Source organism: Gopherus evgoodei, chromosome 5 (assembly GCF_007399415.2).
Source record: "Gopherus evgoodei ecotype Sinaloan lineage chromosome 5, rGopEvg1_v1.p, whole genome shotgun sequence".
NCBI lineage: Eukaryota > Metazoa > Chordata > Testudines > Testudinidae > Gopherus > Gopherus evgoodei.
Window position 1 is genome coordinate 90,227,329 of NC_044326.1, and position 19,029 is coordinate 90,246,357.

A 19,029-nucleotide genomic window follows, 5' to 3' on the forward strand; every position below is an offset into this window, starting at 1 on the left:
GTTCAATATCTTCATCAACGATTTAGATGTTGGCATAGAAAGTACGCTTATTAAGTTTGCGGACAATACCAAACTGGGAGGGATTGCAACTGCTTTGGAGGACAGGGTCAAAATTCAAAATGATCTGGACAAATTGGAGAAATGGTCTGAGGTAAACAGGATGAAGTTCAATAAAGATAAATGCAAAGTGCTCCACCTAGGAAGGAACAATCAGTTTCACACATACAGAATGGGAAGAGACTGTCTAGGAAGGAGTATGGCAGAAAGAGATCTAGGGGTCATAGTAGACCACAAGCTTAATATGAGTCAACAGTGTGATACTGTTGCAAAAAAAGCAAACGTGATTCTGGGATGCATTAATAGGTGGGTTGTAAACAAGACACGAGAAGTCATTCTTCTGCTTTACTCTGCGCTGGTTAGGCCTCAACTGGAGTATTGTGTCCAGTTCTGGGCACCGCATTTCAAGAAAGATGTGGAGAAATTGGAGAGGGTCCAGAGAAGAGCAACAAGAATGATTAAAGGTCTTGAGAACATGACCTATGAAGGAAGGCTGAAGGAACTGATTTTGTTTAGTTTGGAAAAGAGAAGACTGAGAGGGGACATGATAGCAGTTTTCAGGTATCTAAAAGGGTGTCATCAGGAGGAGGGAGAAAACTTGGTCACCTTAGCCTCCAATGATAGAACAAGAAGCAATGGGCTTAAACTGCAGCAAGGGAGATTTAGGTTGGACATTAGGAAAAAGTTCCTAACTGTCAGGGTAGTTAAACACTGGAATAGATTGCCTAGGGAAGTTGTGGAATCTCCATCTCTGGAGATATTTAAGAGTAGGTTAGATAAATGTCTATTAGGGATGGTCTAGACAGTATTTGGTCCTGCCATGAGGGCAGGGGACTGGACTCGATGACCTCTCGAGGTCCCTTCCAGTCCTAGAGTCTATGAGTCTATGAGTCTGAGAAGAGAGCTGCATGCAAAGCACTCTGGAGCCATATGAAAATCAAGAATCTCTGCTTTGGTGCCATATTATGTGTGCAGAGCATGCATTCTCCAAAGTACAACCCCTTTGATAGGATATAGTAATTCTAGGACATATTTCTTTATAATCTGCAAAAGTAATTTAACAGTTTAATACTGTTATATGATTTAAGGATTTGAACAGTCTTTCACATCCAGCCAAGGCATGAGTTATTTTAGCAATACAGTTTATTAAAAGAATATTCCTGAACCCATGGTAAAATGCATGTCTGCCCAAAATTAAGGATTTGCTAGGATGTATTTGGGAAAGACCATATTATGATGCACTTACATATTTTCTTAATGATAATATGATAAAGTTTCAAAATATCTATAAACTCCTTTCTGCATATTCACTGTATGTATGCTGTGTGTTTTTTCAAAAGTAGGCAGATAAGATAATCTTCAATAAAACAATTACAAAAATGAATTACAAAGCCAGCTTTTAAAGTGTTCTCTATTATTTCTTCTTTGTTCTTTTTGTAGTGCAATATTTCATATGGGTCGGGCAATTCAGAGAGCTTTTTAACATTTCTTTTTATGTGTTTTTAAAATTACACCTCTACCCCAATATAACGTGACCCGATATAACACGAATTCGAATATAACATGGTAAAGCAGTGCTCCCGGTGGGGGGGGGGAAGGCTGTGCACTCCTGCGGATCAAAGCAAGTTCAATATAACACGGTTTCACCTATATTACGGTGAGATTTTTTGGCTCCCGAGGACAGCGTTATATTGGGTAGAGGTGTACTTCTCAATTAGATATCATGAGTGAGAGAAACTATCACCTTCATTACAGATAGAAAATAAAAGTCTGTAGATCAAACAGATATCATTCTGCCTGTGATCAGGTTAGGGGAATGGCTATTTGATCTGCATTGTAATATTCTTTTTAGTTTTCATTCTCTCTGATTTGGAAGTAAATCTTGGATCTCTCTATTTCAGAAGGATTTGGTTTTAGTAGTGGGGAGATCCCTCTGCTTGGTTTTACTGAGGCAAAATTACTCAATTTGCCAATTTGAAGGAAAGAAAGGCACCTGGATAGAATTGTTTTCATACCACTTATTGTGGGTCTAAGATATTGTTATGTTTTTTTAAATGTTAACAGTTGATAAATCACTTTTAGTTCATGTCTGTAAGAAGTAATCCAGAAAAACTGACTGCACTTGTCTCTAATAATTTTCACTATTAATTTGGAAAGAGGTAACATGGAAAAAGTCATGTGCTATGTGTGTGCCCATGAAGCCCAAGAATAAATGAAAGTGTCTAGTCCTGGATTGCTTAGTCACTTATATTTCCCATTGACTTGTCTTCAGTGGGAAATCTGGATGCACAAGGAATATACAACCAGACCCTCTCCGACAGTTCTCCATTCACTTCCAGAGCCTTTCTATGTTCTATTTTAAACTGACAACTAGAATCTAGAACTAAGGCTAAATCTTTCAAGGTGCTGAGTAGTTGGTAAGATGGAAGTTGAGGACTTTCAGCAGCTCTCAGAATATGACCTACAGAAAGTGAAGCCCTCTGTTTACAGGGAAAATATTTTTTTCTTATTTGTTAAATAGTTAGTTGCTATTTTCTGTCAAAATCCTCATGAACCCAAAATGAGACTCAAAGGTCTGGTTTACACTGGGGGGGGGGATCGATTCACGTAGCTGAAGTCGACATACTTAGATCGACTTACAGTGGTGTCTTCATCATGGTGAGTCAACTGCTGCCGCTCTCCTGTTGACTCTGCCTGTGCCTCTCACCAAGCTGGAGTACAGGAGTCAACGGGAGAGTGCTCGGGGATTGATTTATCGTGTCGTGTCTAGAAGCGATAAGTCGATCCCTGCAGGATCGATTGCTGCCTGCCAATCCGGCCGCTGGTGAAGACATACCCTAAAGGTTGGAGTTTTTCTTTAGTGAGGAAATCTTTAAGTCAGCATAACCATTATCACTAACTGTTTATTTCTTTTCAGGCCTACCACATTTTCAAGAACAGAATGATCTAAAGAGATTACTAGAAAATCTCCATCAAAATATCCAGACTAAAAAAAGAAAGAATGTAGAAATCATGTGGGTGGCTGCAACGGTAAGCTGCTTTGCTCCAAATATTTCCATATATGGATGTACTAATTTTCCATTACTTGTTGATATGAGAGCTGCAAGGGAATTTTTAAGGACGCGCTGGGAAAATGCAGTGATTTGGGTCATAGAAGTACCTACATATTTCTAGACCAGTGGTTTTCTATCATTTTCATCTGCTGAGCTATTGTAAAAAAGTGACCCTCTCATGGATCCATCTCCCCTCCCAATACCTGAATCCTCTGCTTCTTGATTTTTAACATTTTTCATTATGTAGATCATCTGGATCATCACAGATTCATGGCACAGAGAACTCACGGAGGAAGGGTGAGGTCCCAGAGGACTGGAGGAGGACAATTATAGTACCTATCTTTAAAAAGGGGAACAGACTGGACCCAGGGAATTATAGATACCTGGAAAGATACTGGAACAAATTATTAAATAATCCGTTTGTAAGTACCTTGGGGATAATAGGTTTATAAGGAATAGCCAGCATGTGTTTGTCAAAAACAAATCATGCCATATCTAATTTCCTCTTTTGGCAGGGTTTACTGGTCTAGTGGATAGAAGGGAAGTAATAGACTTTATATATTTTGATTTTAGCAAGACACTTGACAGTCTCACATGACATTCTCATAAGCAAACTAGGGAAATGTGGTCTAGATAAAATTATTATAAGGTGGGTGCAAAACTTATTCAAAAAGTAGTTATCAAAGGTTCGTTATCAAACTGACAGGGCATTTCCAGTGGGGTGTCACAGGGATCTGTCATGCGTCCAGTACTATTCAATATTTTCATTAATAACTTGTATAATGGACAGTAGAATCATAAAATTTGCAGATGACGCCACGCTGGGAGGGTTGCAAGCACTTTGGAGAACAGGATTAGAATTCAAAATGACCTTAACAAATTAGAGAATTGGTCTGAAATCAACAAGGTGAAATTCAATAAAGATGCATGCAAATGAACAACTACAAAGTAACTGGCTAGGTGGTAGTTCTTCTGAAAAGGATCTGGGGTTATAGTGGATCACAAATTGAATGTGAGTCAACAATATGATGAAAAAGGCTTATCTTTCTGGGTTGTATTAACAGGAGTGTCATAGGTAAGACATGGGAGGCAAATGTCAGGCTCTCCTCAGCACTGATGAGGACTGAGATTGATTACTGGAGAGAATAAAAAATGCTAAAATGTTTAGAAAACCTCACCTATGAGGAAAGGTTAAAAAAGCTGGATTTGTTTAGTTTTGAGAAAATAAGATGGAGGAGGGGCCTGATAAGTCTTCAGATATATTAAGGGCTGTTATAGAGAGGAAGGTGATCAATTGTTCCCCGTGTTCACTGAAGGTAGGACAAGAAGTAATGGGCTTAATCTGCAGCAATGGATATTTAGGTTAGATAGTAGGAAAAATTTTCAAAGTATAAGTGTAGTTAAATTCTAGAGTAGGCTTCCAATGGAAGTTGTAGAATCCCCATTATTGGAGGGTTACAAGAACAGATTGGACAAACACCTGTCAGGAATGGTGTAGGTTTACTTGGACCTGTCTCAGCGCAGGGTCCTGGACTTGATAATCTTTCGAGGTCCTTTCCAGCTCTACATTTTTATGATTGTATCATCATTAGTAAGGGCTCGTCCACAGGTCACAGTTCAAAAAAAAAAATGGTCTAAGTTCAACCTCCTGCACTGCAAGACAGCTATCTGAGTTTTCTGCAGCTTTTCATGTAGAAGTAGTATACATTTGAGACAGCTGCTTATGGTGAAACTTACAAAGAACAGTTCATGGGACTTAATAAGATGCAGTCGGTTATGCAGTTCTGGGAACCAATCCTACACTTGGCTGTGCCTGAGCAGATTCCTGCACCCATCCAAAGCCCCGTTGAAATCACTAGAGCTCTGTGTATACACGGGCCTGTCCATGGGCTATATGTTACAGTATCAGGGCCTTGGTTAATAATACATGCCTGTAGGGATGTTAAATCATGTAAGATACTCCCTTCAGTATCCAGTTACTGTTTTTACAATGAATCTTTTTTCTAAATTTAAAATAAATCCATTATTGTTGCATACCAAACTTTAGTGCTCATAAGTACGGTATCTTACTTTTATTCTCTAGAGTCTAACAAGCCTCGGGGCCGGTTGCAAAACATAATTACTTAGTTTAGCTCCTGTTGAATATTTCTGTACACAAACTCTATTGTTCATAGTTTTATGTAATGAAGGCACTTTAATTTGTAAATGAATAACTAGCTGCTACTGCTATAGGCACTGTACAAATCATCTTCATGTAAATTACACGTATGTTATTCCCATAGCTACTGTCACCAAGGCAGTTAGGCCTTCCAACGGCAGTGATTAAAACACCAATCAACTAGATATGATATTTGAAGAAATATAAACTAAGGAAATACAAAGCAAAAAAGTAATTCAAACAAAAAAAACCATCGTCTAATGATAAAAAGAAATTCATAAATAAATAAAACATGCATATTTTTTGAAGCGCTCTTGCAGCAGGGACATGAAATTTGGAAGGGGGCTTGTCCTGAGGTCAGATCGGGTCCTAGAGTCCTTTGCTGTCCCTGTGAAAATCTGTTCAGATTTCAATGAGTTACAAGCTATCTGAAATCACTATTTGCAGTCTGAATTATGCTCCATAGAGTTTGATACAGGCTTGGTGCTTTTTTTAAATAAAAAGCAAACATTCTGCCTGCACTGAGCCTGCTCCTCAACCTTACTGAGCCTCCTCACAAACTTCCTCGGTACTGAATATGCACCCCAGAATCTCCGTGCCTCATGCTGAAATAACCAAATAGTGGTGTGATGTTTCCAATTTTCTTCCTTCCAGGTGATATCCCCACCAAACTCTGCCAAGTATTTGGGGAGTTAAATCAGGGAGAAGCCTTTTCTTCCTATAAAGCAGGGGTAGGCAAACTTTTTGGCCTGAGGGACACATAGACGTTGCAAAACTGTATGGAGGGCTGGAAAGGGAAAGCTGTGCCTCCCTAAATAGCCTGGCCCCTTTCCCCTATCTGCCCCCTCATCAGAACCCCCCTCCCCAGAACGATCCAACCTCCCCTGCTCCTTGTAATCTGACTGTCGACCCCAGGAGCCCTGCCCCTAACCGCCCCCTGGGACCACACCCCCTATCTAGCCGTCCCTGCTCCCCATCCCCTGATTGTCCCAACCCCTGTCCACACCCCCTCCCAGACAGGCCCCCTGAGACTCCCATGCCTATCCAACCCCCCGCTATTCTCCATCCCCTGACAGCCCCCCAAAACCTCTGCCCCATCCAACCGCTCCCTGTCCCCTGACTGCCCAACCCCTACCCACACCCCTGCCCCCTGACAGTCCCCTCAGGACTCCCACGCCTATCCAACCCCCACCATTCCCCATCCCCTGACACCCCCCCCAGAACCTTCACTCCATCCAACCACCCCCTGTCCACTGGCGGCCCCCTGGAATCCTCTGCCCCTTATCCAAGCCCCCTGCTCCCCACCCCCTTACCATGCTGCTCAGAGCAGCAGGAGCTTGCAGCCCCGCTGCCCAACTGGAGCCAGCCACGCCACCCATGCTGCCTGGCAGGAGTGGCAGGCCAGAGTGCTGGTGGCACAGCGTGCTGAGGCTGCGGGGGACGGGACAGGGCCTAGCCTCCCCAGCCGGGAGCTCAGGGGCTGGGCAGGGCGGTCCCACGGGCCGGATGTGGGCCGTGGGCCGTAGTCTTGCCCACCTCTGCTCTAAAGATAGTTTCTTATTGCTGCTCCCCTCTGTGTAATACCCAATGGTCCAAACTATTTCCTCTCTATTCTAGCTGTTACTGGTGTCAGGTCTGTTATGTTACTATCAGTAGAGCCTGCAGAGGGAAGAGAAGGCACAGATTCTGCTCCATCTCCCCTGTGGCTGGACTACACAGTAAACTCCTGAATAGCAATCTGTATACAAGAGAGAGGGGCCTTGTGAAGCAGGGGGGTCTCAAAAAGATTTTCCTTGGAAAAAAATAGTTCTAAGGGACTAAAAGTCCACAGTGTTCTCTCTACCTTCAATTGCCTGTTGAGGAGAGGATGGAGACGGAGCCTCTGTTTCAGAAGGCCCTGTCTTTCCCAAATGATAGCTCACTTTTATAGCTGTCAGCCAGCTATGTAGGTTGGGGGTTGCTCAGTCCCCCTTCTCCCTCTCCAACTCTCTCCATTTAGGGAGAGACCACCATGTATGACTGTCAAGGAGGAGAACAGCCCTACCACCAACATAATTTCCTTATACATAACACATCTCTGAGGGAGAGTGCATGGTTGGGTAGCCATGGAGTATAGCTCCAAGTTGCTGTCAAGAGGGTTCTCTTGCAGGATTTGACCTCACTCTGTGGAGATTTTTGAAATCGGGGTGCTTAGTATTGGTATCCAAAGGGGTGTAATTTGTAACTTGGCAATGTAAAGTTTGGATCCAGATTCTCTGCTTGTGTAAACAGGCACAGTGCCATGGATTTCAATGGAGCTATGGAAGTTTACACCAGGAGAAAATTTGGCCTTTAGCACACACAGTACTCTAAACGCAAGCCCTTTCTGTACATTTTCAAATACACAAACTATACAAGGCAAAGACATTTTACCTTTCATTAATGATGAAAACAACAAGATTTTGATGATGCACAAAGACTCTTTTTAGTAATAAAGTTGTTGCCGTTTTATATATTGCTAATGCTATTTTGTAGTAAGGTAATAAATGTAACAATATGTATTACAATGTAAATCAACAGGTAAGCCTTTTTCATATAGGAATTCTGCAATTATACAACATTACTCTCAGAAGAAGTAAAAGATAAATCAGCATGGGACTCTAAAATAATCTACCAAGAGCAAGTCAGGATTTATTTTCACTTCATCTCCAGAGGTTTCTTTTGTCATCCATTCAGTGAATCTTTAAAATATTTTCATAGAGGAAAAAAGTGTTTTGCTACTTTACAACCACCTAAAATTTGGCCTTCACTAAAATATATAGCCCTTATACTACCTTATTTTAAATTAACCCCCTGGAATTGACAAATGTGGAGCTCTTGATGTGGATACCATAATATGTTAGCATCTCGGTATTGGGAAGTCACAATTTCTTGCTGTAAAGGATTTATTAGATTATTGCAGTAAATATATTATTGCTCATTATAATGGGACTACATTTAATGTACATTTAAAGTCTACATTTGCCAACTGTTATCACAGACATTTCTTATTCTAAATATTGGGGACAGAGGAAACTAGTTATCTCTGAGACCATTGCATGGCAAATGTTGGCAGATGCTACCAATATAAAAGTGATCACTGTGTGAGTGGTGGGTGAAAGCCAGATTCTGCCCTCGGATACACTTATGTGTTTCCCATGAAGCCAGACTATGCTCTCACTTATATATGAACATAGAAATAATTACAATGGATAAGACTAGAGGTCTGTCTACCACAGTATCCTTTCTCCAACATTGGCTAAACCCAGATGCTTCAGAGGAAAGTGCAAGAACTCCAATAATGCACAATTATGAAATAACCTGCTTGTAGTGGAATTTTCTTCCTAACCCCAGTTAGCAATTGGCTTAGGTCCTGAAGTGTGAGAGATTTTATCTCTTATCCTAATATAACCGTGGATATTCTCATTATTCATAGAAATGTCTAATCCCTTTTAGAATCCTGTTAAGGTCTTGGATTCAGTGGTATCTTGTGTCACTGAATTCCATTATGTCTGTGAGTTCCATTAATTGTGTTGTGTAAAAAGTATTTCCTTTTATCAGTTTTAAATATATCCTCTTTCCATTTCACCAGATTTCCCCATGATATTATATTGTGAGGGAGGGTTAATAAGAACATTTGATTTATTTTCCCTATACTGTTTGTTGTTTTATATGTCTCGATCTCCTATTTAACCTAAACACAGTCCTAATTTTTTCAGTCTCTTTACATCTGAAAGACTTTCCAAGCCTCTAATAATTTGTATGCCTTCTCTGTTCTGTTTGTGCAATATTTTTTGGGAGATGAGGTGAGCAAAACTGAGCACAGTATTCAAAGTGAAGAGAAACCATTTATTTATATATTTTAGTCTGAATAGTTTGTATCTTGTTCTGTATGCATTCAAGCATGCCTTTTTTTTTTTTTTTTTTTTTTTTTACTGCTGGTGTGCATTGAGCAGATATTTTCTTTGAAGTTAGCTGTACTGAGGATTTACTCTATGACAAGGTTTTAAGTTGACCTAGGTTTTATCCTTAAATTAGAAACTAAGATTTTTTTTTAAATTGTTTAATTTAACTGGTTGGATTTAATGTAGTCTTCTTATAAATAATAGATCAGCCTGCTTCCCTCACTGCTCATCTTCCGTACAAGACAAATTCCCCTGTGTTTATTCATTCCTTTGCACTGCCTGGGATTCCCCTCCACCCAAAACTAGCTCTCTCACTAGCCAGCTCTGTATTTATACTTTATGAGCACACATTTGGGATTTAATCATTCCCACCCTTTATTGACAATCCATCATCTTCGCTTTCCCAATGACTCATGAACTTCAAACATTTGCTATGACTCATAGACTTCAAAAGAGTAGTGCAAAGAGATTAATTTTCCTAACTGCTTTTACAGCATTAACTATGCTAACAGTTTACTTCCTCCCCCCCAAAAAAAGTATTTCCACCAAAGCAAGAATGACATTCACAAGACTGACACGCTCCTCCCCAAATATAAAAAATTAGGGCTGTTAACTCATGCGATTAACTCCAAAAAATTAATCACAATTTAAAAAATATAATCGTGATTAATCACACTCTTAAACAATAGAATACCAAGTGAAATTTATTAAGTATTTTTGGATGTTTTCTACATTTTCAAACATATTGCCTTCAGTTACAACGCAGAATACAAAGTGTACAGTGCTCACTTTATATTTATTTTTATTACAAATATTTGCACTGTAAAAATGATAAACAAAATAAATAGTATTTTTCATTACACCTCATACAACTACTGTAGTGCAAACTCTTTATTGTGAAAGTACAACTTACAAATGTGAGGGTTTTGTTACATAACTGTACTCAAAACTAAAACAATCTAAAACTTTAGAGCCTACAAGTCTACTCAGTCCTACTTCTTGTTCAGCCAATCGCTCAGACAAATAAGTTTGTTTACATTTGCAGGCAATAATGCTGCCCACTTCTTGTTTATAATGCCATCTGAAAGTGAGAGCAGGCATCCGGGGCCCCCTTATCCCAGGGCCCTGTAGCTCTAAACCCCCTGCATTCTGGGTGGCCCTGCCTGCCAGGGAGGGAGGGGCGGCTCCCAGAATTGCGGCCATGGGGGCAGTGCTGGGCTGCACAGAGCCATCTGCACACCTCCTGCACCAAACAGAAACTGCCCCAGGTAAGTGCTCTGCATGTCCTGCCTGCCCCAGCCCTGAGCCTCTTCCCGCACCCCCACCCTGAGCACCCTCCTGCACCCCCAGCCCTAAGCCCCAGTGGTAAGCCAGGGGCACCTCCCCACCACAATACAGTACAGTAGAGTATATAATGCCTTTTGTCTGCCTCCCCAAAATTTCCTTGGAACCTAACCCCCTGCATTTACATGAAATCTTATGGGAAAATTGGATTCGTTTAACATCATTTCACTTAAATTTGCATTTTTCAGGAACACAACTACAATGTTAAGTGAGGTTTTACTGTATTAGGTGAATTGAAAAATATTATATCTTGTTTTTTACAGTGCAAATATTTTTAATAAAAAATAAATATAAGGTGAGTGCTGTGTTGTAATTGTAATTAATATATTTGAAAATATAGAAACATCCAAAAATATTTAAATAAATGGTATTTTTTTATTAACAGCATGATTAATCATGATTAATTTTTTTTAATTGCTAATAAAATAAATCATCCAACCTAACCCACCCCCCAGAATAAAGCATAGGTTTTAACCCCAAAAGGGAAGAAAGCCAAAAAGCCACTGTGGACTTCACTATTGATTTTACGTGATGGGTGACGATATAAAATGCTAAGGTAAGATAAGAGTCTCCTTCAACTGCTGTATAGTAGTAAATAGTTGTGTGGCTCATATCCTATCGTATTGGCTGGTCCACTTAAAGGTTAATAATTGCTCATTTAGTTCAAGTGGTAGAGGTCTGTATTTGAAGGTCATCATCATTCTACTGATGATCCTTTGGTACTACTAGTGTTGGGAGCTTGTTACATTTTCGCATGATGGAATTTTCCCTCTGGTTTTCTGTTTTTAAAAATTGGTTTTCTTAATTCACAGAGGAAGAAATCATCCTTAAACAAGTGTTAGAATTAGAAACCAGGATAATTTGTCAGTTTTTGTCATGACAAGAAATATGTTCCATATTTCAGTCTTTGACATATTTTCATTGTGTATACCTTGGACACTTTGAAGGTTGAAAACTATGAATGGCTTTATAAGTATGGTTTCAATACAGGCTCAGAATCCTGAAAACCATTACCATTACCATCAAAATCCTAGGTATCCGGTATTTCCTCACCATATTACTTCATTCATATATTAAGCATTCATACACCTGAACTATAAATGAAATAGGTGCACATCACAGAGGGTGGAAAAAGACAGTAAAAGCCTTTTTTCCTTTTAACTTTTACCAATAATGGAAATCCATTTCACCACAATTACTTCCTCTTCTGAATATAAAGAAATACTATAGTATCTTGGATTCCACAGGTTGGTAATTGGAAAGTTTAGTCATTTCAATGACTGCTGTTATTCATACTTAAAGAGTAAGGACAATAAAGATTTTGTAGGGCTTGGTTGTTTTTTTAGCTATTAAATCTTCCGTAGCCCTTTCCCTAGCCCTGTTCTATTTCAAATCCCTTCCCCTTCAAAATCTGGTCTGTCAAATCCTGGCCTCTTTGCAGTTTCATATTTTAATTTAAAAAGCTTAATCAGAATCTTCTTAATGATCCAACAGAAAAATTTTAAACAAAAACTGACACAGCCCAGGGCACCGATGCAAGTAATTGATAACGGAAGGGTCAGGAATACACATGCTTAAAAGCGCAGTCTGGTCAGTGTCACTTTCTGTAGCAGCACCCCTGATTGTTGGGCCACATTCAATTTCTAATTTTACTTCAAAAAATAAACCTGAGAGTATTAGATGGTGCTTCTGTGACTTCCAAGTCAGTCTGTGCTGCCCTTCACAAAATATATTTGTATTCTAATTGTATCCTCTCAGGTCTTTCATCTATATTCAGCTACTTTGCCCAGAGATTCTTTTCCTTATCTGACACGTAACCAGTTGAAAAAAGTGGCACACAACTAATAGTACTATACACATTAGGGTTAATAGCAATCAAACAGGAAACAAGACTTAAAAATGAAATATACAACAAAAAGGACTCATAAGACACTCCAAATTGTGTTTTATGAGGCTTTTAATACACACTTCAAATGGCTGAAGGCACGAGGCGAGAAGATTGTTGCATTAAATGTGCTGGAGTTATGTACTTATTATTGCAGCCTTCAATATTTCAAAAATGCTCCATAATCTCAAACACTGACCAGCTGCAATCACTTGCCAGCCACAGTGTCTGAGAGCACACATTGCCCTGCTAAAAATCTACCACATAGCTGCCTCATTTTTCCCAAGATGGTAGATATTTATATACCTGCTGTGCTAATGAAGGGCTTTAAGATATGGTTTTTAAGATAATGAAATTGGCTAAAATAGAGGCTGCAACCTCGCCTGTACTGTGTACACAGACATGTCTAATAAACATGGATTCCATGGTCCTTCCTCAGGGCCCCATTGCCATATCTGTACCAGTCTGCAAAGGTCTGGCACAAGCACCCTCTCCACAACATACACTGGTTATAAAAACTCCTCTGTGGCCTTGTCTGCATTGGGAAAATACATCATTAGACATTGTGTTCATTCACATGATAGTTAAAACATGTTAAACACGATTTTTTTCTTAGTGTAGACAACAGTCATGTTGATAAAAGTGCATTAGTGAGTCATGGTTAACCTTAGGAATGGACCCTAGGATTAATCATGACCAGCTAACACATTTTTAAACATGTCTTGTCCCTGCCTACACAAAGAACAAAAGCATATGTAACATTGTGTTAGTTAAAACATGTTTGTTAATACATTTTTCTAACATGATATATTTTTCTGGACAGGTCCTGTGGGTCAGTTCTAACAGCCTCCTCAGTGCAACCCCACCGTGGAGGTTAAATGGTGCAGAGGACCTTGTGCATGTCCTCCAGGCCAGAGTGAACTTCATTCTTAGAAATTAAGCTTATCTGAAATACTTCTAATGTTAATTTGGTGTTTGGAAGTATAGGTGAACATTAATTACAGTAGTAGATGTGACATTAAAAGAAAATAGTTTTCTTTATTGACTCCTTTTCCAGTTTGTCTGATGATCATTGACTAAACTTCTTAGGATCACATGGCAGAAGCATATGATTGAATTCTATTTGAGTTGGGTTAGCTTTAACCGGAAAAAAAAAGTTATGCCTCAGTGTAAATTCTCCATAACTGTAAAATATGTGACTTCATTTTATGCTATCCTTTACAGTGGATAGGATGCACACCAGGAATAATTTCATTTGTCTGTTTTATAGATTTGCCGCAAGCTAAATGGAATCCGTTTCACCTGTTGCAAAAGTGCCAAAGACAGAACATCCATGTCAGTGACACTAGAACAATGCTCAATCTTGAGAGATGAACATCAACTGCATAAGGACTTCTTTATCCGGGCACTGGATTGTATGAGAAGGTATATATCTGGTTTTAGTTTTCTGGTTTGTTTTTCTGCTACTTGTGTTGCAAACACATGCATGTACTATATCGCCTTAGTACTAGCCAGTAGTGAATGTGTTACAGGCCAAAACTTGCTTTATTGAGAAATAAGGACTGCAGGATTTGAATCTAGTTAATTAGCAGTTCATTTTTAATGCTTTTTCATAGGCTTTCATAAGACACACAATTTTAGCAACATGTCTGTACCCTATGAAAAAGGGAATTTTATTTACTCTCTTAACAACTTTCAAGCAGTTAAATTCTTATTAAAACATTTAAATAAAGTGGAGCTAGACAAATATTACTGAATCAGAATTAAACATTTGTTATAGTTGGTAGTTCTGACTAGCTCATGTTATCCAAGATAAAAAGGATGACCAAGCAAGTTTGGACTGGTGTTGCTTATATTTAATTAAATCATCATTTAAAAAACAAAACAACTTTACATTGCATTGTTAAGTATAGCTATGCAACCATTAAGAGAGAAGTAATTAAGAATGTGTAATTAGGAGATGTGATAGGGTTTTGAATATCTACATGTTAATCATAGGAAAGAATTTCAAGTAGATAAATTTAGATTATAAAGTGAATATGACCCTTACATTGTGTTATCTGTTAGTCCTAGAAGAACTAATATTTCATAGGTAATTATTTTTATGGATACTGAATACTATGCAAAGGATTTGTAAAATACAAACATTTTGCATCTAAGCTGTGTAACGAATATTTAACAAAAATCCCTGCAAGACCATAAATTTCAGGGCAGCTTCCTAAGAGGTAATAAATTGTATGTCCTCAACTCCACTGCCACATATGATTAGAATTTCTTTCCTAAATTTGTTTAAATTGGGTTTGTACAACTCATACCTAAGTTAAATATTGTTTTAAAGTTTTAGTAGAGTAATGATCCAAACAGATATATTTCATATCCTGATGCTAGAAGTTTTGTTTATGGATTAATTTCAAAAGCAGTTAAATCTAAAGTGATCACGCTTAGGAGTGCTTTTGCAATATATCCTTCAGTAGGGACACATGTTATTTAAAAAGAAATAAGTTAATTGCTAGAAAGAATGATTCAGCAAAGCACTGTGAGGATTCAGAAGTATAGCCCACTTGCAAGTTGCTCATTTACTGTGATGATGTACTAAAGTACCATTTCATATATATCATTAGCTCCCCTAAATCCTTTGACCACTGTAGTGTTTCAGCTGGTGGGTGACACTTGCATGCACTATCTTTCATCCCTTCATGTTTAACCACTAATGAGCAATTCCTGAGTTTTCTACATTAAACACTCTTTCTGTTGGCATTTCAACTGTTCTGCTTTTCTTTTGTAAGCTATCAATAAATGTGAGTGTAAATGGCTGGATATAAGGATCTCAACTATATAAAATAAATTCTTATGAAGATTAAGACTCAAAGAGGGAATGAAAAAATTCAGCCATTAGAAACTCTCTAAATAGGACCTTGTATATTGTACAGACTAACTTGTTTGTATAGAAGTACTGTAGGTTTTTGCAGACTAAACACTTCTTATACTGGGACTGGGAGTATCTAATGTCAAAATGAAATGAGCAATGCATCAATAAGGATTTGCAGATGGTACTAAAATTGGAGTTAGATAACAGCAGAAAATTCAAATAGACCTGGAGAACATTTAGAGTACTGGGCAATTAATAAAAATATAATATTAATTGTGGCAAATTGCCGGGACTATTTTGATGGGTCTCACACTTTCTCTTCTTTGGACGGGGGGTTCAGGGCACCATTTCTTGCCCCTGCAGTGAAATGTTAACTGCCTCACTAGTGTCCTAGAGCAGGGGAGTGGAGAGGGAGGGACCTGGGCCCGCTCTCTACTCCAAGTCCCAGCCCAGGGGCCCTGAGGATAGTGGTAAACCACTTGAACTGGCGCTCCCTTCCCTGAGCTACTTCCTTCTCCTGCCTTTCAGCTTGTGTAGCTAAACAGCTTCCTGCCCTCCCTCTGTACAAGCCAGGTGCCCCTTTACCTAGGGTCTTGGACTTCTTAGCTCACCACAGCACTTCTCCAAACTGTCTCTGCTTCCCTTCAAACTGTTCTCTGCTCCAACTCCCACACTGTCTGATTGAAGCAGGGGGGTTTTATCATGTGACTGGCTTCACATGCTCTAATTAATCTATAGCAAACTTTCTTCCCCTTACAGGGAATAAGGCTTCCTTCTAACCCTCTCCTGTTACCCTCTGGCCATGCTGTATCACATAATATACTAAGAGACAAAGTTAAAATGTAGGCCCCAATTCAGGAAAGCATCCCTATTCAGGAAGGGCACTTAAACACTTGTTGAACTTTAAATGCATGCTTAAAGTTCATTTTCTTAAGTGCTTCCTTGGATCTGGATGTTAGAGAAGAATACTACTAAACAATAATAAAAAATGGAAGCATGCTGAACAAATGGCACAGCAATGCAGAAGACTATTTAGGATGGTAGTGTAATGGATTGGCTTAGTGTGTGTGATCATGTGTCTCCTTAGTGACTGGCACCAGTGACTGTAACAGCCTGCTGCTTATTGATAGCTAATGGAGTTATTCCTTTAGCTCAGATGATAGGTTGTGCAGTTGCATCCTTGTGCTTCTAGTGCTGAATGTTCTAGGTTTGATCATCTCAGATGATCATGGTGTCATGCATCCACCATAGTTTCTTACAACATGAAATATTAATTTGCAGTATGAAATATAATAAGGCAAATATCATTGCACATTGTTATATAAAAGAATTGCATGTAAAACCAAGAGCTAATAATCCCTCTCCATTCAGTGGAACCAACTGAGTTTTATTGGGTTTACACTGGTGTAAATGAGAACTGAATTTGTCCCACTGTTAATAAAACCTCATTTTGAAATGCTGAGGGGAATTTTGCTTTCATTTATAATGATGTAAATATAGAAAGGAGAGCAAACCCACAGTGTTCCCCAGGGAGGAATCTAATGGCCTTCTAACAAAAGCTTACTTATTCATTTGAGGGGACTTGGCAACTATGCTTTTGAGGTTTGTCTAAATAAGGTTAATGGGCTTGACACTAGTGTGACTCTAATGTATTTATCCTTTCTATGTGATTAGTACTGTAAGATGTTGTTGTAAAAGGTTATGCTGTGCATTTCTGAATGCTTTATTGTCTAGATGCAGAAACTTTTTAAATGGTTTCTGCATCTGAAGATAACATTTTATTTTATGAGGAGAGAGAGACACATCAGTGCATTTTTTAATTTATACAGTTTAGACAATTTTACTCTGATGAATCCTCAGTAGATCACTTTAAGCGCCATGTAAGTCTGGCATTTTTGCGATGATTTCCATGAGACACTTGTAAAGTCTTTGAAAAGAAACAGTAGACAAGAAGAAACAGATCTTGACATAAAAAAACTAACAGGCTGATTGAACTTTGAAAGGCTACTTTTAAGAGTTAACAGTAGGAGATACATAATGGTGTGAAAAGCATTTGATTTGTAAAAGTAAATTGAGATTTGGGAGCAGCCTTTATCAGAAACAGTGATTTTGAGGTGCTAAAATAGCAGGAAATCTTGGTGGCTTTAATGCCACCTTCTCGCATGCCTATACTGGCTGTTGTCAGAAGTGTTGTCAGATGCTACCGGTGTGGTGCTCTGCTCTCTCCTTGTTGGTATCACTCGGCTGCGTGCGTGTGTTCCCTCTGTGTGCTACCCCAGCTCTGCGCAGATAGCTGACACAGCAGACCCGAAGAGAACCCCCAATGACCACAGAGTCTAGTAAGGTACGAAGGCACGTCAGCCAGGTTTATTGCCGTATTGGACACAACAATAGTTCCCCGTAGATTACTTAGGCTACCGGACTTACTACTAATATGTGCCCACAGTCAATGGACTCAGCTCAGTTAATGGCGGGACTTTCCACTGCCCCCTAGGCCGGACAAAGACACCGCCCCAGAGATGCATTCTTATACACAGGTACAAACAAGTTACACATCACTCCTGACGTATTGAGGTGCAACCCCTCTACGTAGTAAGGTGCCTTCTCTCACCTTGTACATACTGGTTGGAACAAAACAACTCTATCCATCATATTACCCTTTTGCCCCCGTCATTGGGATGGGTCAGTCTGTTCCTTGTTATCTGTGTGGAATGTACAAGTATGTGAATGTTTTGATATCTAGTGTTCAGTACCTTTTAGGTATGTATCTTCTTGCAGCATCAGCCCTTTCCTTGCCAGCTTCTGTGAGCAGGGCCTGCCTCTAGCTCACAGCTTCACTTTGCTTTATGTTAGCAAAGTCTTGACCATTACTTTAGTTCAGGCCTTAGGCCTCATACCAGGCCTCTGATACCAAGGTTTATATCTCAGGGCCTCTTCTTACTACACTGGCATAGCTCTGATTGCTATTATAGAGAGGAGGGACATGTTCATGGCCCCATTCTGTCTTTGCTCCTTTGGAAAGTTTTATGGTAATGCTATACTCCATTAATGCTTGTGCCCACTCCATCTCCTTGCAGGGCTAAGCACAATCTGGCATCCATCAGGGGCTACCTCTCACATTTAAATTATAGTTTAGTTTTTTGTTTATGCTGTGCGACATTGTTCTGGAAATTCTGCAAATACCTTTCATACTATGGAAAATAAGAGACTTGAACTGATACACCAGATGTTTATCACTTGTAAAACCTAGTGCTTTAAAGATTGGTTTACTAACTCTCCTTTCAATTTAGGAAAGATGGTGCAAATTGACTACAGGAATTCAGACCTTTGTGCTATGAATACCCAGTGCAGCATTTTTTTGTCTTGGTGTATCTCAAGCCATTAAATTGTTGCAATTGAAATGAAAATCCAAACGGGAGTGTCTGTATATTTAATAAATACTATTGTATATGTGATATTCTGTCCTTGATTTGTGCATGTGATTCCTATTGATCTTGATGAAAGTTATGTGTATATTGTGGAGCAAATACAACAAGTATATTCTTCCCTGTGCATCAAGTGGTCTGATTTCACATATTACTGAAATCACACTTCTGATTTCTCAATTACCTTTTTTCAAATGATGTGATCTGGTTTTCTTATCTCCCATTCTCCAGTGGGTGGAGGTCTCCTGCCATCTTGAATTCTCTCCTTGTGGTATAGAGTTAAAGGGACAAACAGATTTAACATAATTAATAGCA

The 19,029-nt window shown here is 39.1% G+C and overlaps 1 protein-coding gene across 3 annotated transcripts in view; it reads left to right on the top strand.

The window, feature by feature from the left end:
- INPP4B (inositol polyphosphate-4-phosphatase type II B) overlaps positions 1-19,029 on the top strand; it is a 514,637-nt gene that overhangs the window by 450,367 nt on the left and 45,241 nt on the right. For all 3 annotated transcript variants that reach the window (XM_030563920.1, XM_030563921.1, XM_030563922.1), the window contains 2 exons: positions 2,975-3,087; positions 13,691-13,845. In XM_030563920.1, coding sequence (XP_030419780.1) covers positions 2,975-3,087; positions 13,691-13,845 — 268 coding nt within the window. The remainder of the gene's footprint in view (positions 1-2,974; positions 3,088-13,690; positions 13,846-19,029) is intronic.